The 24,930-nt window shown below is 44.8% G+C and overlaps 1 protein-coding gene across 6 annotated transcripts in view; it reads right to left on the reverse strand.

The window, feature by feature from the left end:
- Window positions 1-24,930, reverse strand: part of kcnn2 (potassium calcium-activated channel subfamily N member 2) — a 53,487-nt gene that overhangs the window by 21,253 nt on the left and 7,304 nt on the right. For all 6 annotated transcript variants that reach the window (XR_002839658.2, XR_011992368.1, XR_011992367.1 and 3 more), the window contains exons 3-6: window positions 14,056-14,474; window positions 13,655-13,796; window positions 8,503-8,613; window positions 6,172-6,299 (exon numbers count right to left, since the gene is read on the reverse strand). Coding sequence is in view for 2 of the 6 variants with exons in the window: in XM_023823237.2 (XP_023679005.1) it covers window positions 6,172-6,299; window positions 8,503-8,613; window positions 13,655-13,796; window positions 14,056-14,474 (800 nt within the window). In the remaining 4 variants the exon portion in view is untranslated. The remainder of the gene's footprint in view (window positions 1-6,171; window positions 6,300-8,502; window positions 8,614-13,654; window positions 13,797-14,055; window positions 14,475-24,930) is intronic.

The following is a 24,930-nucleotide window of genomic DNA, read 5'->3' on the forward strand; positions in this document are numbered from 1 at the left end:
CGGGGGGCTGATGGCAAACTATTCATGACTTAAGCCAATAAATAGACATTTATTTGGGGAGCCTAAAGCCCCCAAAAATAAGCTGAACTACGCCCTTGGTAGTTAGGGAGTGTAATGGTCATAAAAATGGCAGCATTGCCACTTTAATACCACCTTGCAGCACCACACAAAAGCCTAACTGCTCAGCAGAGCATCACGGAAATATTGTACTGACAAGACAGAGCAAAAGATCTGTGTTTTTATTATGTAAGAGGACTACGTAAGGTCAAAGTCATAGCAGATGAAACTACACCACGCTTCACCAAGCCTTTTTCCGGTCTTAAATTGAAATATTAATTATGTTTGATTTGGGAAGATTAAGAAGCCAGTTTTAAATGTCACTGCCAATTTTATACGAGAAAGGTGTCTGCTACAGAATCCTTGAACTATGGACTACGATGAGCGACAGAGCTGACGAGGACCACGCCGGGACAGGCAGCGAGAGGACCATGAATTACCCGAGATTGTGTAAAACCTGGAGCTTCCCCGCTGGCCGCAGTAAAAATCAGGGGCTCGTAAAATGCTGCTAGTCTGCCCCCCCCCCCTGCAGATGGACTTCTGCAGCAGTGCCTTCCACCCCAGTCCCACCTCGCCGGTGCTACTGCCCCAGTCCATCATTTTCACTGGGACTACTCTTTATTTTAAAAGCAGGATGTTAAATCCTTCTCGGTAGGGAAGAGGTTTTAGATTTTATTAAATGCCGCGACAGTTTCACAGCCCGCTTTTCTCCGCGCCGTTATTTCACATTACACTTCCCCAGATATAATTTCATAATCTATACCTTCCTGCCGTCAACAACCTTGTTCAAGTCTGGCCTCAGACTTAAAAGGCAGAGCGACCCTGCGTGTGCGTATGAATCATAACGACAGCACGTGTTCCCAGAATGCCCAAAATCATTCTTCAGAAAGAAGAAGCACAAATTCCCTTTATTAAAAAATAACTCTGGCCAAGCAACTTCCCACTCTGCTCATTTAAATATACAGTAATTCATTCAGTACTTTTTTTAGTGCTGCAATCAAATTTAATATTTAAAAACACCACTGCAATCCCTTTACAAATGTGTCTGCCTGCAAACCCCACTCCTGGTGTATTCTGGCGCAGGCAGACAGGCCCATTAACTTGCTGCAAGAATAAAACACCCCCCCCCCTCCACCACCCAAACTCAATGGTGCAACGTCTGAGCATCAGACAGAAATACTCCCGGACATAAACTAAATGCATATTGAGGTGAAACTGACTAGGGATTCCCAATGGGGCCGTGCAGTCAGACAGCCTTGGACTGTCTGAGGTGCCCCCCTCCCCCCACACCAGCCCCAAGGCTCCATGGGAGTTTGCTCATCGTATCCTACTTTGCTCAAATATGATGCTGCACTGAAAGTGTCTCCAGTCCCTTGTAATTTTACCTCTACACGTCTGTTAGCTACTCTGAAGTAATCATGTCAGGACGGGAGCTGTATAAAAATAGAAAGTAATATTGCTAAAATGTTTTGTGCTTCTGTGATGTGTGGGCACCCCGTTCTGGGTTGTTCCCTGCCTTGCGCCAGCTTCCGGGACAGACTCCGGACCCCCCGAAACCCTGCATAGGACAAGCAGCTATAGGAAATGGGGTTTTACTTAGCATACGTTCTGTTTACAATCTGTTACAATCACAGTATCAAATCTGGTTTACAAATCATTTGGATGTCACAGTCAGCGGCAATATCAATTGTTTAAGTTTAAGGCTGCACAATTTCTCTGATAGTGAAATATCACTAGCACTTTGATTAGAGGACACAAAAAAACAACTGAAAATAAAAACACACACACAAATAGCAGACCTTTCTTACAAAGAGCAGGAAAATTATTATTGTGGACGAAGGTGAAAGAGTCCCATCTGCCCTAAAATTAAAATGAGCAAAAGTAGGTAGTTTAGGCTCCGGGGAGATTAAACCACCTGTTTGGGACCCACTAGCAAATGCCAAATTTAGGAATCACGTGGCTATTCGGGTCCTTTTAGGACCCAGCAAGTGGATAAAGAAATAATGAGGCACCCCCTCCCACCTGCGCTAGGACTATTTAGATACAAGTGGACAAAACACTAATATTAGTCTCATTAATGCCTATTTATGATCATGCTATCAGACCGAAACGGTGCCCTTGAAAACCTTCAAGGCCATCCTAAAAAGCAATGACAAAAACAAGAGGAAAAAAAGAAACTGATGCGCAGAGGCTTTTGCTTCATAGGAACTTTAATAGCGTTGTAGGCACTTGAAGGCACATTATTATCCTTGTTCTGGGCATAAGGCCATAGTATTTGGCTCTGGCCCCTGATCCTCCAAGTACCAGTTTGCCAGCAGTTAGTATCCCGGCCAAGTCCTGCGGCACCCCCTCGCAATACTGGGAGGAGGAGTCAGGGCTTCCTACCATTAACAGGAGCCCCCGTCCCCCCAGACGCCGGCGATCCTTCACGTTAGTGAGCGCGGCAGCTGGGTGTCGTGTTGATGTCAAACCTCAGAAATGATGGCGGCCGGGGAAAAGCAGTGAGGACGTTTCTACCATTCACGCATGGTGACAGCCAATAAAATTGAGGCACGCATGGTGACAGCCAATAAAACCAAGGCACGCGCATGCATGGTGACAGCCAATAAAACCGAGGCGCTAATAAAGTCATACTACTCAGCATTTCGGTGTTAAAGTCTGTGTGAGCAACACAACAGCCCTAATGTGTTTACGTTTTATCTCGTATCGCTATACCTCGTGCTTTAAGGTCTCTCACGGAGAAAACCATTTGTTTACAAAGCTTTTCCAAACGCTTTGTGAATTTTTAAGAAAAATAAATTGTAAATAAAATCTGTAAATAATCCATTACGCAGTGAAATAAAACTGACCAAAATAACAAGGAAGTAGCTCCATGTACTGCGACAACCTAATCCAAGTCAGGAGGGACACTGTGAGCCACTCCAGGTTTTACAAACTCCAGTGCTTGGCTAAATAGTTCAGCTCTTCTTGTGCTTTGACTGGTTTGTTCCCTAGATTGAAAGACTCATCCAGCTGTTTCGCATTAACATTAGTGACACATGCATGATTATAGGAGACTGACCAATCAGCACTCAGCAAGAACTCAGCACTTAAGTGAAAGCCAGGTCTTTTAAAATGAAATGGTAGGGTGCCACTTTACAGTAAGGCTACGCTTATAAAGGGGTTATGAATGGTTTATAAGCAGGTTAGGTTGTAACACTTTGTAAGTCATTACTAGACAATTATAAACAAGTTATACCACAGTTTTCTTCTTATTAATGAGTTATTACCATTTATAGGTGGCAAAGAGTAGCCTTATTGTAAAGTGGTACTAATTGTGGTTTACAAACCCGGTCCTAGCTCAGTGTCCCCCCTGACATGGATAAGGTGGTCACCCTAAATCTACATGAGTCATGCTTAATGTTATTAGCACCTTAGCCACAGTGCATATGGCTATATGAACTAACATTGACTGAGCAGTTCGGTTTACCTATATAAGGTATCCTGTATGACAGGTAAAAGCTTGGAACTGAGACTTTTTGACTGAAAGGATAGATAGTTTTTAATTGAAATTCATGCAACGTTTTATATTAATCTATTAATGCTCCACAAGGTCCCTTCTGTTGCACATTCAAGGTCCTAAGTTAAACCTAAATCACTGCGGAAAAAAACCTTTAAGCCACTGTGGTCAACAGGATCAGCTGTCTAATACATATGCAGCGTAAAACACTCACACTTTACATTCCTAGCAAGGCTAATGTGGCCAGAAACGTTCCCATTGTTTCTGTACTCACAAAACGCATTTGTGCCACGAGACGACCTTCAAATTGATTCGTCTTAGCACCCCCTAGTGGAGCATCATGGAATGTCCAGCTATTAAGTGGGGCATCACACCATTGTGCGGTGAGAATAATGGGAGGCCAACCCATAGCAAGCTTAATTGAAAATCTTGTCAACTGCCTACTAAAGAGCACCTTTCAAATGACAGCTATAGGTCCACTATGAATTTTAATTTTATCATTTTCAAGGGCATAGAGCTTTACGAACATGCATAGTTAGCATGTATGAGAGCATGTGATGACAGAGAGAAGGATCTGCCTTCTAACAGCATGACAGATGCCAGACAGGCCGAAGAAGCCAGAGACTCGGCTTACTGCATAATTCCTACAGTGGAGAAGTTATGCAAGGAAGTCGCAGTGAATGTTCCTGAAAATGTCACCCCTGAATGGCAACACGGCTTCCTTTGACATACTTCATGATGCCAACTGGTCACAGAAACATGCAAGTAAAAATCTTTAGCAGAACTTGTCACCAACAAGGCAAATGGAAAAGATCGATAAACAGTGAGCAAAGGTGTCTGAAAATAGCCAACTAAACCATTAGGTCCATTAAATCCATTTCTTCATGCAGTGAAAATAGGTGCATTTATGTAAAGAAGAGAGCAAGACAATGAGAAGAGCTCCGAGTGGAGCAGATTGATATGTGGGCCCAGTCAGCTGAACTTATGAGAAGCAGACTAGACCAGTCTAAAGCAATCTACCTTGCACCTTATTGAAGAACAGTGTAAACCATCCAAATGGAAGCTCTAGAGCAAGGGAGTCAAACTGCAGTCCTGGGGGCCGGAGCCCTGCACGTTTTTGGGTTTCCCCTCATCAAACACGCCTGATTCAACTCCTTGTGCTAATTACCACACAGCTCTTGAGCTGGATCATTTGTGGTGGAACAGGGAAAGAACTAAGCTACACAGGACTCCACCGCCCCCCCCCCCCACACCCCATGACTGGAGTTTGAAGGTCTTGTGCAAGAACACTGGCCATCAGCCTGATCCACGCTTTAAAAACCTCAGAAGAAGCGTTTACAAGCCAATCTCAGACATGGTCCACTAGCTTTCCTTCTGCGCATATTACATGCGTGACAGACATTTACAGCATGCTCCAGAATCACGGGTCTGGTTTTCTCCCCCTCCTTCAGAATTGATTTTTCCACAAATCCGGACCTGCGCCGCAGCTGGGAACGACGAGGAAGGACATCGAAAACACAGACGATGGAAGCGATGGGGGCTGCGGTCAGAGCAGCTCCTGCCTGAGGCGCCCGTTAACGTTGAATAGCAGTTTCATTAAGACAAAAAAAGGCAGCTGCTTGGAGCTGCTCTTTAAGGGAACTCTTGGTCACTAACAAATCAACTACTGTAAGCCGCACTGAGCGGAAATAGCAGAGAAAAGCCAAAGGGGAACTTTAATCAAAAGCACATCAGTCTCCCTTAAGCTTGACAGATTTATATAGAGACAATCCACAGCCAGCTTCAGAGAGTTCTCCCAATCCCGCAAACGTTCATTTGTAGAATATCACGAATAAGACACACCTATAACGATGCTGTTTGCATAACACTGGCTTTATGGCATGGCGATAATTGTTTTTAACGAAGCAGCCTTTCCCTCGCTTAAGTCTACAGACCACAGCTACACACAACCTGCCCGAAATATCTCAGGTCCAGGGCACCCTGTATGACATCAAGTGTGGTGGAGTTCTAATTTATAAAGACAGAGTACATTTAAAAAGAAAACTATTTGGGAACAATATTTAAGGTGCCAAGGAGCCATCTGTGTTTGGCTTTCATCAACAAAAAAATGACAGTTGGTGTCTGGGAAAAGAGCTGTATTACTTAGCTGGAAGATATAAGGAATCAATAATTCACTGCAGAACTGCTGCTTTAACAAGAATCCAATAAGACACATAAATGTATTGCACACACATGTCCAGCAGCAGCTTCTCAGGCAGAGCATATAAGCCTCTTGCGATGCGCGCACATTTACAACCTCACTGCTAAAAGCTGAACTGGTTTATTGATGGTGATATTACTCCCAAAAATGACGATAACATAAAAAAATTAATTGACAAATTGGTTCCAATACACCATTTCAGACCCCCGTGGGCTTGTTCTATCGTGCTGTAATCTACAGAGATATTATTTAGTCAATAAAAAGTGTTCTAATACGAAATGAAAGAATTGTACAAATTTCACAACCATTAAAAAAAACCACAAAAGGCCTCCAATATGTCCATTAAAACAAGCGGTATTTTCATTCTTAACGGATGCAATACTGACTGTGTCCACAAGAGGCCCGGCCCACTTACTGATGGATGGCTTGTAAAAATTTCCTCTGGTGCTTCCTGACTCGGGCATGGTCCATCTTCCTCACCAGCTTGGTGTTCTTGTAGATCAGCCATGTCTCCCTGAGTACGTTTGCAGCCGTGTTTTTCACCTGGAAGCACAGAGCACCATGGGAGTAAATGGGAGGCTAATAATAGCGGCTAATAATCTCGATTCCGATGTGGGCAGTGTGAACCTGGCACCTGCTATGCTGCACAGCTGGTGGCTGTGTGGGTATGATCATAATGGGCACCACTACAGTTGTTGGGGGCACCAGCAGGATGTAGACAAGGAGTTGCCGGCACAGCAATAGCCCCCAGCACAGTGACCCCAAAGCTTACGGGCTACCCGGTGTGAAGCCTTTAGCAGCATACACACCGTCCAAAAACACAGCAGGCATCTGATCTGCAACGAGCGTTGAACCAATTTTACAAAGATTAATCCACCAATTCCTGTCTCTCTTTTGCAAACAATAACAGTTGATAATGACAAAGCTACAGTCCACTTGTTACTACGAGTAAGATACACTTACGCTACTAGTACTGCTAATGCTGCCAGTCAGTACATCGCCCTGGTAGCTACGTGCGTCTGGCCTAAAAGCCGCAGGCGACATCTTTCCGACAGAATTCTGAATACATCAATATCAAGTGAAAAAAGTAGAAACTTAAACAGTGAAATGAACCTGTCCTTCACTGTAAAAATTGTACCACGCACACAAGAGCACACACACACACACACACACACATATATGAAATATATATATATAACTAAAACAATACATAAATCACATAATATTTCAAGCATATTACAGCGTGAATGATTAAAGGCACCCTATTAGCATAAAGTTCTCTTTGTTGTTGAATTACACTCCTGTCACTAAGTCCACTAGCTTTTCACTTCCAGGAATCAATCTGGTCATTCATGCCTGAGGTCCAGTCCTCTACTTTAGTGCTGTAAAGATATTTCTCCTCCTTTGGGGAAGGCGGGACCAGCCTACTCTTATCAGCATCACAGCAGACAGGCTGCTCGACTGGTCACAGATATTGAGAACTTTTGTTACCATCGTGGTAGGTGTTCCGAGGTAAAAGCAGAAAGCCACCCCTACTAGCACCCAATCAAACTGAAGAATTTCATGTAATAGTGTGTTAGTGCAGTTTACAGCGACAGGTCACAAAGGCAAGCGTTTAGCTAATTCGGTAAAGGTTCATGACATCGTGCTTGATCAAAAAGAGTTCCGCCGATGTCTCATGTGAATGACCACATATACAGAGCTCCCACTGGTCTTTCTGGTAATGCAAACTTGCATTGTTACAAGGATGGCTATAGACTAGCACTTCCCAGTCCGGTCCTTGGGGCCCCACAGACAGTCCACATTTTTGCTCCCTCCCAGGGCAGGGAGCTCAGAGAGAGCAAAAACATGGACTGATTGTGGGTCCCCAAGGAACAGCTTGGGAAACACTGTTATAATTGCATCATTGTAAACGCACCTCCATCTTTCATAAGTGCCATAAGTCACAAAGGTCTAACCAGATGTTTGCAGAATGTATCTCAAAACTGAATCCTCTGGAGCAAACCCATGCAACACTGGGAGAACATGCAAACTCCACAACAAGGGCAGCGGGATTCGAACCCGCAACCCTGAACGCCACAGTACTGTGCACTGATCCAAAAGGCAGCAGCGCGGACGTATTAAAATGCATTTTAGAGAGGTAATAACAAAGGAGGCAAGTGGAAAAATCCTTAAGTTCCAAGAAATGGTAATAAAATGAGATCATAAATATTTGAGAGACTCAATTCTGTCAGAATGCTGGGAACTGACCGATGTGGTTCCCTCCTTTTATTTCTATTCCGAAAAGGGCGCAGCGACAGCTGGATTCTGTGCCAGGCTTTGATCAAACAAACAGGTTGAAGAAGCTAAAATAAAGCTCAGTGACACGCCGAAGCCAGATGCCAGGCGGTGGGGTATCCCCGTGTGCCGGATCATGCCGAACGGTGCGTATTGGTTGCGGCCTCTCCAGATGTCGTTGGGTTAATCTGGGCGGCATGAGTATTTCTGCCTACATGTTAACGAGGCCTCAGTACTGGTGATTATGAGGTCAGCTACCGTATCACATGGGGCTTTTGCTAACCATGCAGCCTTTGTATTTGTAGAGATTACAAAGCAAAAAAGAGACGTCTGTTATTGTCATCATTTCATTGTGGAGAAGATCGTTTTTCTTCCCCACGACTATGACCAGAATAAGCAGTTAGAAGATGGATGGACGTTTTTTCCCCATAGTTCACATCAGAGAGAGGATGGTCCAGGTGTTACTTACTCTTTTGGTTAGCTGGGTGTCCATCATAAAGTTGTGTACATGTTTCTCAGCTTTGGTGAGCTCCAGTTTCTTTGCGACAACAGCGACCACTAGTGCAGTGCATCCAGCCCCCTGGGACGACAAAACAATCGGCAAGTTAAACTGGCTTTTTTGATTAGAGGGAAAACAAAAATTAAGAACGCTGCAAGGCAATGACAAAAGCACCTTGTGGTGGCCTGTGCATGTTCCGGTACATTCTGGACACACCGAAGTCTGACAGGACCACTGGCATTAATGTGTCAGTGCAACATCGACATTCCCAGTGTTTCTTCCACCAGCATCAAGTCGTTCCTTTTAAACTGTTGTTCTTGTTCACCTGCGATTTTCTAACCCTAACCCTCCACTGCCGCCCTCCTTCCACATCACTTTTTCGGTGCCTTTGGAGGACTGAGACTCCCCCAGAGGAATAAGTTTACCCGCTCACTTCGGCGTGCAGATCACCTAGAGGACAGGCTTTTTATACCGTGGGTCAGTGCGGACACTGGCAACGACAACCCCGAGCAACACTGTCACAGCAGCCACACAAAACACCTTCTACAGATTTATTTTGGTGTTACAACTCATTAACCCTAAGCCCTTTAGTACAAATATTGACCTCTTTAAATATGTTGTTTTTATTTTTTTTCCCACTTAGACAAAGTTTTATCTGCATATTCATATTTTGAACTAGCGCTGTAAGCGAATGGCTAAATGCCAGGGCCATCTGCAGCATGTGGGCACCCGGCACGGCCCCAAGTGCCATTTGGGATGAAAGCGGGGTGGGATGCGCAGTGGCTGCACTGCACCATATTGGAGGCACTCGCAGTCAGCGGGTCACTGCGTCCATCCAACTGCATGCCCATCAACATTACGGTTAATCAGGGAACTGACACAAGGCTTTAACCAAAGTCTCCAAAAGTTACTCAGCAGTTCAGCTGACAGGTTTAAGCTAAGTCACCTACAGCCATTTAGGAGTACGGCTGTTGCGTTTAAGCTTAGTCACCTACAGCCATTCAGGAGTACGGCTGTTGCGTTTAAGCTTAGTCACCTACAGCCATTCAGGAGTACGGCTGATGCGTTTAAGCTTAGTCACCTACAGCCATTCAGGAGTACGGCTGTTGCGTTTAAGCTTAGTCACCTACAGCCATTCAGGAGTACGGCTGTTGCGTTTAAGCTTAGTCACCTACAGCCATTCAGGAGTACGGCTGTTGCGTTTAAGCTTAGTCACCTACAGCCATTCAGGAGTACGGCTGATGCGTTTAAGCTTAGTCACCTACAGTCATTCAGGAGTACGGCTGATGCGTTTAAGCTTAGTCACCTACAGTCATTCAGGAGTACGGCTGATGCGTTTCAGCTTAGTCACCTACAGTCATTCAGGAGTACGGCTGTTGCGTTTAAGCTTAGTCACCTACAGCCATTCAGGAGTACGGCTGATGCGTTTAAGCTTAGTCACCTACAGCCATTCAGGAGTACGGCTGATGCGTTTAAGCTTAGTCACCTACAGCCATTCAGGAGTACGGCTGATGCGTTTAAGCTTAGTCACCTACAGTCATTCAGGAGTACGGCTGATGCGTTTAAGCTTAGTCACCTACAGCCATTCAGGAGTACGGCTGATGCGTTTCAGCTTAGTCACCTACAGCCATTCAGGAGTACGGCTGATGCGTTTCAGCTTAGTCACCTACAGCCATTCAGGAGTACGGCTGATGCGTTTAAGCTTAGTCACCTACAGCCATTCAGGAGTACGGCTGATGCGTTTCAGCTTAGTCACCTACAGCCATTCAGGAGTACGGCTGATGCGTTTCAGCTTAGTCACCTACAGCCATTCAGGAGTACGGCTGATGCGTTTAAGCTTAGTCACCTACAGCCATTCAGGAGTACGGCTGATGCGTTTAAGCTTAGTCACCTACAGCCATTCAGGAGTACGGCTGATGCGTTTAAGCTTAGTCACCTACAGCCATTCAGGAGTACGGCTGATGCGTTTAAGCTTAGTCACCTACAGCCATTCAGGAGTACGGCTGATGCGTTTAAGCTTAGTCACCTACAGCCATTCAGGAGTACGGCTGATGCGTTTAAGCTTAGTCACCTACAGCCATTCAGGAGTACGGCTGATGCGTTTCAGCTTAGTCACCCACACAATTCTGCATGATTCACTCATCTTACAAAAGCAACTTCTCCCTTGAAATGGCAGCAGGTTATCGCTGCCCCTCAGCAGGCTTTGACATGTGTTATACTTGCCAACATGTTAACAGTTCTGTCCAGCAGAGAAGATGTAAGTGTAAAGGTCAGGTAATGTAAATGGGCTGTGAAACCAGAAAGAGAAACCAGAAAACACAACATCATGTCTATTTTATGCCAAAATATAACAAAAATCTGTCTAATAATGTCTGTGAATTTACTGACATAAAGAAGAACATAAACGATGCAGTATTAATATCTTTGGCATTATTCAGGAGTCAAGAGGCCTATTTAAAAATGCATGTAGATGCAGCTCATTTTAACCCTGATGAGAGTGTCAACAGGAACATTCTGTCAGTTTCTGAGGGGAGGAGGACATCTGCTGCAGCTAAAAGATCCGCTTATTCAGTTTGCTCTTGAAGAATGGCCACATTTACAAGGTGAGAATTCAAATGGGAAGCCTTGCAGCTCGCGTTCTGCCCCCCCCACCACAACTTCAGTGATGGGCAGTGTTTAGTCTTTAATGTGTTTATCCCAGCTGTGGGCCCTTAATTACGAACTAGGTAGCGTCCCAGCATTCCAGGGCGGCGGTACACGTTATTAGGTTAGTTGTTCATCAGATTCTGACTGCGGCGCAGGTTTAGTGTGCAAGCAGGTTTCAAAGCAGGTTTCACAGCCCGGCATTGATTAAAATACGCTGGGGGTCGCGTGGGAGCGAGAGGGAACAGTGAACCTACTCAATCAGACTCACAATCTTCTACGGTCACAGGGACCAGTCTGAAAAGTGGAAAATTCTAAGTGGTTTTTGATATTTTATTATTAATAATAGTTTTTTTTTTCACCAAAAGGGCTCAGACGTGACGTGCTTATCAATAAGTTCTGTAAAGGGTCCATATACTATCTCCTTACCTAATAAACTAGCAGCCACAGAGCTTGAATTTTTACATTCTGTACATCAGCAGCTGTTCACAGCTACAGCTTTGGGTCGTGCTCAGATGGAAACTGCTGTGGTTTTAGTAGTTTACGGGCTATCAGTATTCTATAGTTACTTACAAAAGATAAGAACCCAACAAATTCATTTTTTACCCGTCGTAACAAGGAGGTCCTCCAATTTACAGGGAAATTTGGGGGTTGGTGGCAGGATTGGCACTGTAGCCACCGGAAAGACACTCACACTGGTCCATTTGGACTAATGTGGTGCTGAGGTATCACCTGCTGCACGGCTGCACTCAGGCTCTCATCCCGTGTGGTGGGTGCAGCAATGCGCTGTAATCAGCGCGTGTCCCCTTACCTACCTACCGACCTACCTAACAATTTGAATCCGTGGTTTGTGCTTCAACAGTTGTTAATAATGATTATTAACAAACACAGCGTGAAGAGGATAATGTTTACATTTCACATAGCAAATTAAAATGGTGGCAAAACCATTTAACTACAAAATACAAGCCTCTGGTAAGTTACACGGTGACCAAACTCATACTGACAAACTTATGATAAACACATCTATAGCCACAGAACAACTAATTATCTGAATAACATTTCTAAACAAGTTTTGTTTTTGTTATACTACAAAACTAGATGGGTTTGGTGACAAGTACATCTGAGGCTCAGTAGAAAGATTTAAAGCAGGCACCATAATTAACCAGAAATTAAAAGACTCAAGCTACACTCCTAACGTATTTAGTTAGAGAGGGAACAGAAAAACCAAATAACCTGCATTTCTGCTTGCACTTCATGTCTTAAGAAACACCTTCTCAAGTGGAACCGTAAGAGCTCTCAGGCTGACAAAGGTTTGCCAGCTCTTAAATGTTACAGCTGGCTGAGAAAAAACTAACCTTTAATGTGACTTGTTTCACAACAACTAAACGGGAGACACTAGATGTCTTTGTAAACAAATATCTGGGCGTCAGAGGACACAATGGATATCTGGCTTCTTTTTGCAGAAGCTGGGATTTGTTGTTCACTGTTAACTGCAAACATTTCGATTTAAATGACACTGATGCCATGGCTGAGATTTCCAGGTAATTTCACAAAGCGCCGTTTGCTTAGTTCCTCAAAGAGCTTCTGAATCCAGACAAACATCAGTCTTCTGCTGCTGAGGTTAACACAGTCTTGTCTGCTGAATTTTCATTTTTTTTTTTTTCCAACATTTTTTTCCCTCCAGTGTGATTTAGGAATGTTCTGGTTTCCCATTTTCCGCAGAAATGACCGCGTTCTCATTGAGCGGATCCCGATCGTAAACTCCAAGGACAGGCTTTGCCGGATATGGAAATGTCAGGCCGCGTCCCACATCAGGTGCCGCGGGGGCGCGGAGGGGAGAGCCATCATAAAAGCTGGAGCGGGGGGGGGGGGGGCGATTATGTTAATCTGCTTATAGGCAAAGCAGAGGATTTATGTCACTGCATCCCGACCTGCACCCCTCCCCCTGGATCCCCCCCCCCCCCCCCCATCTGCAGGATTCAGCTGCACACGTTACGCTTATTCCAGCAAAACAGAAACTAAACAAAACATTTATTTTTACACACTCAGGAGTCCCCGCAAACCAGATCGGGAACAAGAGGCCTGAAAGGAACTGCTGTTTGTCCTGTGAATGTTTCACATTTAATTAAAAATTAAATGATTCCTGTACTTTTAGTCTGAAGAGTTGTACTTTGTGTCGTTATCCTTTAAAAACCAAGTCCAATTATTTCCTCATGTTGTTTCCTCCTTACTAGCAATATTTTGCCATCCACCCCCTCCCTGTTTTCAGCAGTGGAATAAATGAAAACTCTCACAATATAGTAATATTCCCATCTCTCACGCTGCAGGGTATATTGCTTTTTGCCTTGACGTTTACTTTGTCACAGAAAGCGTCTGCAGCTGTAAATCTCCGGGAGCCTTTCCCTACATCACAACAGCGGCCCGGTCGATAACGCCACGGACCGGGCCTTCCACGGGCGATTTAGGGGCGCTTACTTACCATAATGCCTGTCAGGAGACAGACTCCTTTTCCACAGTAGGTATTAGGCACCATGTCGCCGTACCCGATGGTGAGGAAGGTTATTGAAATCAACCACATGGCCCCAAGAAAGTTGCTGGTAACGTCCATGTTGTCATGGTACCTGGAAGGTCCAGAACAGCAGCAGACATCAGGTCAACATCAAGAGCAGAGCAGAGAACCTGAAAGTAGGCAGGTCATAGTTTGCTTAATCAGCGAGTCGTCTCACGTCTCCGAATTCGTCGTACATCAAAGTACCGGGAGCCTTGGTTTGCACATCCCAAGAAGCACACAGGTCTGCCCACACATTCAGCCAGAATCGCCATCCACTCGAGAGAAGGCCAATCAGCACCTGGTAGAAGGACTGGACGGGGTACACGCACCTCTCGCACGCCCGAACCGTCCACGCGGCGATGATCCACAGCGAGATGGTGAAGACCAACAGGACCGTCCCGGGACAGATGGTCATCAGCGTCTTCATGACGAAGCGGGTGTTGAAGTTGATCTTGTTGAGAGCCCCTATGCTTCTGGAGGAGGCATCGGTGAACAGCTTGCTGTGCAGAAGCATCACCCGGGCGATGAGGTACAGCCGCAGGAACATGGGGATGGACAGGATGATGTCCACGTCAGCGTCGGTCTTGGACGGGGTGTACGAGAAGGCCAGGCGTGCCGTCCACGTGAAGGTGTAGTTCCCGGGTATGGGGTGGATGGCACACACCAGGATCTCCAAGCAGATGAAAAACATCCGCTCGTAGGTCATGGCTATCCTCCAGTCGTCCGCGGCATTGTCCACCATAAACAGCTTGGAAACACAGGAAAACAAGGACAAGCAACATTTTGAGCAAGTTTCAAGGAGGTAGGGCCTGCGGCAGAGAAAACACAGGGCTAAACAGCTAATTAACCTGGTCACACCAAGAACAATTTAGGAGCAAGTCAGAACATTCAAACGCATACACACAGAATTAAGCCAGATTGAAACCCCCAGCCCTGTTAGTAACAGTGATACAAATAAGGCCACTGGTATGTATTTTTCTACAATAAACTGAATTTGCCCAAAACTTCAACATATTAAATTCATGTCAGGCGCTGCACTGCCCGTTTGTGGGACGCATGGCGACTGGGGACGCATCAGCCGAGCTGAACACAGATGCCATCAAAGCTGAGCGGAAGAAGCTGATGCTGTTTGATGTCTATCTCAGTCACTCCCACAGCAGCGGAACACTTTTAATAAAAAGGTGACCAGTAAACACGATTCGTACAAGGTCATGGGCTCCTGCCCACGTTTTAAATAGCTGTCCTGCATCCAACTGAATTTTCAGAGTTGTAAGGATATTTATTTAACTTTTGAGAAAGCTGAGACCTGGGCCAGCACCCACAGAGCACCTGGAGTAAAGAGTGGAATCGTGACCTTGGGGTGTACAATATCAATAATCATCAGCACCATCCAGTTCAGGGTGTACCCCAGACCCCTACGCTGCCGGACACAGGCTCCAGGTACCCCATGACCCTGATGAGGATTAGGGGTTAGGGATGGAGGATGGAGGATGGAGGATGGATGATGGATGAAGAACTGTAATAAACAAATGAACAAATAAGAGAGCTCCTCCATTATATGTCTTCATAAGCCAGCTGTCTTAGGGGGCCAAGAATTACCGCTACAAGCGTTTATGTCAGAACTTCCATGCAGAGACCAGCGAGCCCCTTTGAAGTTCACAGAAACAGTATGACCTCCTTTCCTGTTACATCTTTATTCTACTGCACTGCTGAAGGGGCAAATTCATCAAGCCTCAATTCAATTAAAAGACGTCACAGGGACAAAAATGCAAGGTGGCTTCTTCTCCTCACCTGCAAGTTATGGGAGGGAAAAAAAACGAAAATTCATTATGTTGAGAGTCTGTTTTCATATTTGCAGTGTAAGTAAAATTGAGGAAAAGCCTGAGCAGGTCAGGGATCTGAACCGTGTGACACAAGGGGATCATGATGGAGCGGCACTTAATGCTGGGACTCCCCTTTAAAGCAGGAGAAGATGCGGCAGCGAGATTTAAACAAACAGAAATTAGCTGTTTTGTTGGAAGATGCCATATGAAGCAGTATGGGGGGTGGGTAGGATTTAACATGCTACGTGTTTTATGCCAGTTCCTGAGGACCCACAGCCGATCCATGTTTTTGTTCCCTCCGGGCTCCCTGCCAGAACGTGGCAAAACGTGGACTGTCTGTGGGTCCCCTGGGATTGGGAAACACTGATCTAGACATTAAATGGGAAGCTAAGGTCAAAAGGTCTAGCCAAGATCCTCAAGAAACGTCCAGTGTTGATGGCATTTCCATTAATTAACTGCACTGCAGTTATGCTTCAGTCCAGATGATGCAAGCGTTGCATGCAGACACCTGTGTGACATTCCAGAAAATCACCAGAGCCCAACAACAAGTCATGTGCTGGCAGCTCTACGTCCCTGTTACCCCATCAAGGTTATGGACACTCTTCGCTAGTGGAACTGCCGTTAAGGATGATTTGCGACTTGTTGTCTTGGGCTCAGAGATGGATCTTTGCACAAGGTGCTCATGACAAGGACATCGTCATCCTTCTTGGAGAAGCAGGACACAGCAGCAGTGCGTCAAGACATGAAACTGTGAGAAATTGGATACCCTGCCCCGCATTTGCAGAAGTATCTGTTCAACTTCCTCTTTTCTTGCCCAACTCCAGACTCATCGACTATGAAGAGGCTGCCATGTTACATCATGACCTTGCAGACCTTCGCTCACATCCAGCACCGTCCCAGTGACTTCTCACTCACTCCTCCAGATGGTTTCCCAGCCTAAATTTGCATATTCCATGTGCAGCTAGAATTCACATCACATGCGACCCAAACAATATACTTTACAGGCCTGTTTGGCAAGGACGGCACTGTCAGATTAAAACGAGGCATCGGCCCACTGTAACAGAAGAGGCGGGACTGTAAATCTGCCACTGCAGCCTGCTTCTCCCCCACACAGAGCAGGTCTAGTATCACTGTTAACAAAATGCATGACCCTAGAAATTAGGTGAAAGTCTTCCAAAGATAAGCCTGCTGGTTAAATTTGCCCTTCTACCCCGATTTCCGTAGACTTTCGATTTTATCAACAAACCTATGTGTGCACTTAGGCAAGAAGATCAAGTAGTACGAACACCCCCCACCCAAGCGGAGTTTAATCTTTCCTTTTGCTTGCGGTATAGAAACTTCAAATGCTGATCAAATGCAACACAAGCTGCGCTGCACTGCGCTTCCACAGCCCATCCAATAACTCCTGCCTGAAGAAGTCACAGCCATCATCATCAATGGAAGAAAACACACAGGGGGATGTAACCCATGCTTGAGTCCATCAAGAGGATCTCTGAATCCATCACCATGGGCCTTTGAAGATCATTTTTAAAGTGTCCATCACCATACACTAATGCAACCACAAGGTTAAAAAGTTCACGATGGATATTTTTTACATTCAGATAATTATGGTACAATTAAGAACTACTGCAAATACAAAGAAGTGGATGTTTATTTGAATCTGGCTCTTTTAGCCATATTATCAATATTATCAATGTTATCAATCACGTGCAGAGAGTATTTTAAGTCCCCGGATGCCAGATGTCAGGGTATCTAAAAAAGGCACTATAAATGGGAAGACTTTGCTCTTTAATGTTGTGACCTGACAAAAATAAGCAAGCCAACAACCTCCGAACACTAAAAGATGGAGGGTTCGAGAAGACTGACACCCGAGAAGGGGCCATTGAATAATGTATTCTGACTGGAGATCTCTCTTAAGGACTGGGGGGGTTAGTGGAGTGGGTGGTGGGGGGGGTGCAGTGCAAAGGAAATGGGAAACCGAGGGTCTTTGTTGTCCCCTCTGAAGGGAGAAAGCCACCCAATGAACGAAATCGGCTGCGTTGTGTTCCGGCGAAGTTGCCAACGATCAGGCCGCGATTACTGCGAAAGCTACGGGCACCACATGTGCTAAAGCAACCGCGCTAGAAACCCTCCGCCTTGGCTCTGGGCCGAGCTGGCGGTCCGTTTATCTACAGCATGATGCCATCCAGTGACGCGGATGTGACTTTTTTTAAGAGTGTTCTACTCACATCACCACTGGGTGTATTACAGGACAAACAAACAAAAAATCACACTCACTCATTTTGTGATTCATTTCATGGCCCAAGAAGAACATCATCAGGCCACCTGCATCACTTTACGTTAAGCTGAATCACTAGTGCTGCAAAACTAGTTATGCTCACTTAGGATTTCTGGCACACTCATCCCTGATCTCATCCCCCATGTCAAAGTAATTTGTAATTCTGCCAGAAGATAACATAGCCATCCAGGTATCAAATCAAGGATTGTTTGGTTATTTTATCCATCCTGCTGTAGTCAGTGCGTCCCGCATGAAAACATCATAAAACAAGGAGAAATGTCTCATTTTTCCCCAGAAAAGAATAAAATGTACCTTCTTTCCTGTTTTTATCATCTGATAATGCCGCCAGTGAACTCCTCTCGCGTACGGGTGTCTGAGCTGGCCGGGTGGGGTATCATATCGTATTTTTTTGCTGGCAGCCTAAAGTCAGCCTGAAACTTTATCTATTAAAAATCCACCTCCCTCTGACCATAGCATCAGGTATTACATCTCAAAGCATGAACAGCGAGGCGAGTTGGTAATAAGCACAACAGAGTGCACATCAGAGTGCACAACAGAGTGCACAACAGAGTGCACAACAGAGTGCACAACAGAGTGCACATCAGAGTGCACAACAGAGTGCACATCAGCAGCACACTGGCTAAGAGTTTGAAAAGAGGAACATCATGGCTCTGGAAAGCGACACTTCTGACCGATGTGTGGCAGGCTTCGGGGACTCGATTTCCGCAGGCTTGGCTTCCTTCAGCGAGTGCGCCAGCAGTCTGTGCAGGAGCTGAAAGCTCCGCCGGCAAAAACGGGGGGGCCCTCTGAGAGGCGCCAGCGAGCCGTCCTCAGGAACCATCGCCCGTCTCTGTTTTTATTACAACTACAAACTGGGAGTTTGAACAAGTGGCAGGCAAGCCAACCGCACTTTGTGTCTAATGTCACCTCCCCCATGTCAAAAAGGCAAACTGTCAGCTGAGGGTGACACTCCAACCCCCAATCTGGGACTTAGCTATCAGAAAGGATCAGATTCACAATGAGGTAGCATTTAAAAAAAAAAAAAAAAAAAAAAGTTGCCATTTTGCTATTTCCACATAATGAAACATTTAGAAGACAGACATGGGGAAAACCCAATGGGTAGCAAAATGCAATTACAGTAATGGACAGAACGCAACACTACACCGGGGGTCTGGCTGACTGCGAGCGAGGCGAACGCCGCGCGACACGGGCTGCATGTTCATCGTATCAGAGCTGCACGCTATGAATTTAATTAGAAAGGCCAGATGTGGAGGGACTGTCAGGTGGCGCCATAACTAGTCGCCGCTCGGAAACGGGCTGAGACTCTGGGAGACGCTTCTTACTTTCTTTCGCCACCAGTGAGTCCAGTGCTGAGCCCCGCAAACCCCCAGAAAGCATTTTGTGTTGTTTTCCTGCCGTGATAAATTTCCAAACATTATTTACATTGCTTCAGCCCGCATTGCTCTTCCAGCTGGTTTTGGTTGCTGAAACCAGCAACCTCAATATATTTAATGGACCTCAACTCAATATTTAATCTGTGTAATGTGGCATTGAGAACATATATCTTGTCACTGTGCAAGAAATCGTTCAATCTCATTAGCAAATGAGGTTGAGAAGCTAGGCTCACTTAGAAATTAATGCAATGGTTTATTTATGATATCCAAGCTGTCGACTAAGAGACTGCCATGTTGAGTAAATCCCATGTTATCTGTTACATGCTTTCAGCCTCAAAACTGAAAAAAAAAACATCACTGGACAATTCACTGCATTGCATGTATTATATTCAGTTACAATGGGTATACCACCACTGCATGCACCCACTCTGGGAAATTGATGAAGGTAAATCGTCTGGGATCTCTGCAACTATTCCGTCTAGATATTAAATATCTACAGTCTTTAAAAACTGCAGGTTGCCAGGGTGGAAGCAGCCGGGTGACCAGCCAGGAGACGCCACCTGACACCCACCTACCCTGCGTCGTACAGGATACAGTGGAAGAGGAAATCCCCCCCCACTGCCGCCTCCATGCAGCTGCTCTGTGGGGGAGGGAAACCCAGGACAATTTTACCTTCATGTGGTCCTTAAATATCAGCCCTCAAACACAACAGCAATGAGAAATGGAGCACGATTTTGGATGAATGACTGGGCCTTCAAAGCGGACTTCACGATAATGCTTCAAAGCAGCAATTCTCAACCCATGGGTCGTGACCCAAATTTGGGTTGCGGTAAGTTCTGAAAGGGTCACGAGGCAGAGTTGGAAATGTAAGCATTTTAAAACCAGCAAGCTCCTATGCTCATCCACGATCATATTTCCGAGACCCAGTCCTAGAATTACCCTATATAAACAGCAAATGCTTAGCGCAAAACTAGTGAACATTCAACCAATCCAAGGAGGCAAACCACAGACATCTAATTTAAAATTCACTGGCACATCCAATCAGATTAATGCGATTGACATTCATTGGTGTAAATTTCAGAGCACACTGCGTGTTTCATCATACTGTTCATTTAAACCTATATTTGATATAGGGTCGTGAATGAGCTAGCATGGTAAAAATTGGGACGTGGTGCAAAAAAATCTGAGAAGCACTGCTTTAAAGAATGGCAGGAAGATGCCCGTCATGGCAGAAAACCATCACCTGGAGATATGAAACATTAATCATTTTAATTTCTAGTGGAACCCTTTGCATCTCCCTGGTTCACAGAAGGTATCACTGCTTATGTTAACATACTGAATATGTTGCTGTTACCCACACTGACTGCATACTTAAAGAACAATTTGCTCAATTTACAACTTAATTCTTTTGTTAAAACGTCAATAATTAAGCAATAGACTTTAAAGTCCATACAAATATTCTTAAATTGGACTTTTGACTGAAATACCAAAATATCTGATCAGCAGTACAGTAATGCCCCCCTACGCTGTTTATGAGACCTGCCTGTTAGACACTCAGTATCTGTCTGTTATCAGAACATTGCAGTGTATTGCTAATAAATAAAAAATTATTAATTAATTAATTTAATTTGTTAATCTCTTATTGTGCCTGAGCTACAAAACCACAGCAAGCGCAACCTGAAGGCAGGAGAATATTTAAGGAAAAATCCATAACAACCGATTCTGACATTACAGATTGACGCAGTTGAACTGACGCCTTAATAATTATCACAATGTTTATTTTTTCATCGCATCAATAATAAAAATCAGTAATCACTTTTTTCCCCCAAATGAAACATTAATAAGAAAGAGAAGTTATGTTGACCCAAACAGCATTCACCCACCTGTACAAACAGCATTCACCCGCCTGTACAAACAGCATTCACCCACCTGTACAAACAGCATTCACCCACCTGTACAAACAGCATTCACCCACCTGTACAAACAGCATTCACCCACCTGTACAAACAGCATTCACCCGCCTGTACAAACAGCATTCACCCGCCTGTACAAACAGCATTCACCCACCTGTACAAACAGCATTCACCCGCCTGTACAAACAGCATTCACCCACCTGTACAAACAGCATTCACCCACCTGTACAAACAGCATTCACCCACCTGTACAAAAAGCATTCACCCGCCTGTATAAACAGCATTCACCCGCCTGTACAAACAGCATTCACCCGCCTGTACAAACAGCATTCACCCGCCTGTACAAACAGCATTCACCCGCCTGTACAAACAGCATTCACCCGCCTGTACAAACAGCATTCACCCACCTGTACAAACAGCATTCACCCACCTGTATAAACAGCATTCACCCACCTGTACAAACAGCATTCACCCACCTGTACAAACAGCATTCACCCACCTGTACAAACAGCATTCACCCGCCTGTATAAACAGCATTCACCCGCCTGTACAAACAGCATTCACCCACCTGTACAAACAGCATTCACCCGCCTGTACAAACAGCATTCACCCACCTGTATAAACAGCATTCACCCACCTGTATAAACAGCATTCACCCGCCTGTATAAACAGCATTCACCCACCTGTATAAACAGCATTCACCCGCCTGTACAAACAGCATTCACCCGCCTGTACAAACAGCATTCACCCACCTGTACAAACAGCATTCACCCACCTGTACAAACAGCATTCACCCGCCTGTACAAACAGCATTCACCCGCCTGTACAAACAGCATTCACCCACCTGTATAAACAGCATTCACCCACCTGTATAAACAGCATTCACCCACCTGTACAAACAGCATTCACCCGCCTGTATAAACAGCATTCACCCGCCTGTATAAACAGCATTCACCCACCTGTATAAACAGCATTCACCCACCTGTATAAACAGCATTCACCCACCTGTACAAACAGCATTCACCCGCCTGTACAAACAGCATTCACCCACCTGTATAAACAGCATTCACCCACCTGTATAAACAGCATTCACCCGCCTGTACAAACAGCATTCACCCACCTGTATAAACAGCATTCACCCACCTGTACAAACAGCATTCACCCGCCTGTATAAACAGCATTCACCCACCTGTATAAACAGCATTCACCCGCCTGTACAAACAGCATTCACCCACCTGTATAAACAGCATTCACCCACCTGTATAAACAGCATTCACCCACCTGTACAAACAGCATTCACCCGCCTGTATAAACAGCATTCACCCGCCTGTATAAACAGCATTCACCCGCCTGTATAAACAGCATTCACCCACCTGTACAAACAGCATTCACCCGCCTGAATAAACAGCATTCACCCGCCTGTACAAACAGCATTCACCCACCTGTACAAACAGCATTCACCCACCTGTACAAACAGCATTCACCCACCTGCACAAACAGCATTCACCCACCTGTACAAACAGCATTCACCCACCTGTACAAACAGCATTCACCCACCTGTACAAACAGCATTCACCCACCTGTATAAACAGCATTCACCCACCAGCACAAACAGCATTCACCCACCTGTATAAACAGCATTCACCCACCTGTATAAACAGCATTCACCCACCTGTACAAACAGCATTCACCCACCTGTACAAACAGCATTCACCCACCTGTACAAACAGCATTCACCCACCTGTACAAACAGCATTCACCCGCCTGTACAAACAGCATTCACCCACCTGTACAAACAGCATTCACCCGCCTGTATAAACAGCATTCACCCGCCTGTACAAACAGCATTCACCCACCTGTATAAACAGCATTCACCCACCTGTATAAACAGCATTCACCCACCTGTATAAACCACTTTATAGGAGGCACCTTTGGCTGGATTTATGACTGAGTGCTGACCAGGACGGCACATTTGGACACTGGAATTTTCCACTGATTCTTCTCTAAGAAATTTCACCAGTTCAAACTTGAAGGGTATTTTCACATTTACAGTTGGGTTTTACCATTATTTTAATCCCTTATTTGTTTATGCACCCAGCCCCCAACAGGACTCCTGGAATAGATTTGGGTCATTGCCCATCTGGAAGATGAACATTCTCTCAAATCAAAGGTCTTCCTTCAGGATTTCTATGCACCTTCAGCTGAAGTTGAAGACATGAGGTTCTGCTTTGCACTAAGATACTGCAGCAATGGGGAGAACTTTTAGACAAAGCCACCAAGAACGTCCAAAGACGACAAGGGTACTCCCTCTCTTATACACACATACAACAAAAGACTTTCCTGCCTCCTCCAGATAGTGTTCTTCTCCAAATTTGCCCTAGATGTTTTAATTCATTTCTATAGCCATATAGCATTCTGTCATTCCTCGTGAATGATGGTAACCTTTCGGTCTTCTCATGAAACACAAATTAAGATAAAATGTACATGTTTTGGGGTGTCATAAATCACAGCATACGAAAGCACATACATTTCCTTTACAACTAAATGCAATGCTCCGTCTTCTTTAATCTACCGGTTCACCACCCTTGAGTGGGACCAGCACATTATACTATGCACATTCATAATATCCTTTACTACAGTTACTTTTTAAACACATATATATGTTACTTTTAATGCTTAAACTTTTAGTTTATTCTTTACTCCCATGCTTCCAGTCGACAGGCGTCCCTAAAAGCCTAATCTGCTGTCACCATGCCACACAGCAGGCAAACTGCTCTTAGCATTAAGCGTTGTGTTAGCCTTGCCCTAAATGTAACAATTAGGCTGGAAAGTTCAATTTTGGTTTCCATTAGACTATAAAATCTTCAGCTTGCCCTCAGACTCTCCTGGTACCTTCCGGCAAATTCTAGCCAGAAGCCAATGTGAGATCCTCAACATCCACCAGATCTATGAAGCTCCTCAGTTATTGGTAACCCATGGACAGTCTGTTCTCAGCCACAGAAAAACCCTTAGCACCTCTAAAGTTGCCCTAAGCCTCTCTTTTCCCCAGTAGATGTAACCTAGAGTGCGGAAATAATCTCTGCACAAAACACCAGCATTTAGGTGCTTTATAGCCAAGAGAGACAGAAATTGATTTCAAGAAAAGAAATATATAATTTGTACACACAATAATGTCTTGGAGCAGTTTGAGTTAATCAGAAACAAAGAAAAAACGTAAAAAAAAAACGGTTCTAACTCCATGTCACGGAACAAAATTACACTTTACATTTGTGTTTCATTTCCACCCACTAAGAATACTTGCTACAGCACAACCCTGCTGAAGGGAACAGGGGCTGTCAGTTCCCTAAAAGCACATAAATGACAAAACTCTGCATTTTAGCCAGCAAAGCCACATCCATTTAGGCTGAGAGCTTTTCTGACTGCTCAGAAACAGAAAGCCTGTCCTCACTCTCAGACCTTCTTCTGCGGCAAAACCGATGTTGAAGTTCATGGCGAATTCATCCCTAATTTCTCATATCTGCTTTTGCTCCGCAGATGATTTCACGAGCACGCCGAGAGGAGGGATTTCATTTTCACTGTGCCAGAACAAAATGTTCGTCTCGCATCCTGTCAGTTAGGTGAACAAAACATCGTTCATTTTCCTGAAAAAGCCACCAGAGAGGAGTCACTAGAGATGTTGCAAGGATATTTTAGGATTATCAGTATTAATTGATCAATAATCTTTAAATATAATTTGTATAATTAAATAGCCGAAATGAGCCAAGAATTAATATTAAATTTATCAATATATTGTAAA

Source organism: Paramormyrops kingsleyae, chromosome 7 (assembly GCF_048594095.1).
Source record: "Paramormyrops kingsleyae isolate MSU_618 chromosome 7, PKINGS_0.4, whole genome shotgun sequence".
In the NCBI taxonomy this organism is placed as follows: Eukaryota; Metazoa; Chordata; class Actinopteri; order Osteoglossiformes; family Mormyridae; genus Paramormyrops; species Paramormyrops kingsleyae.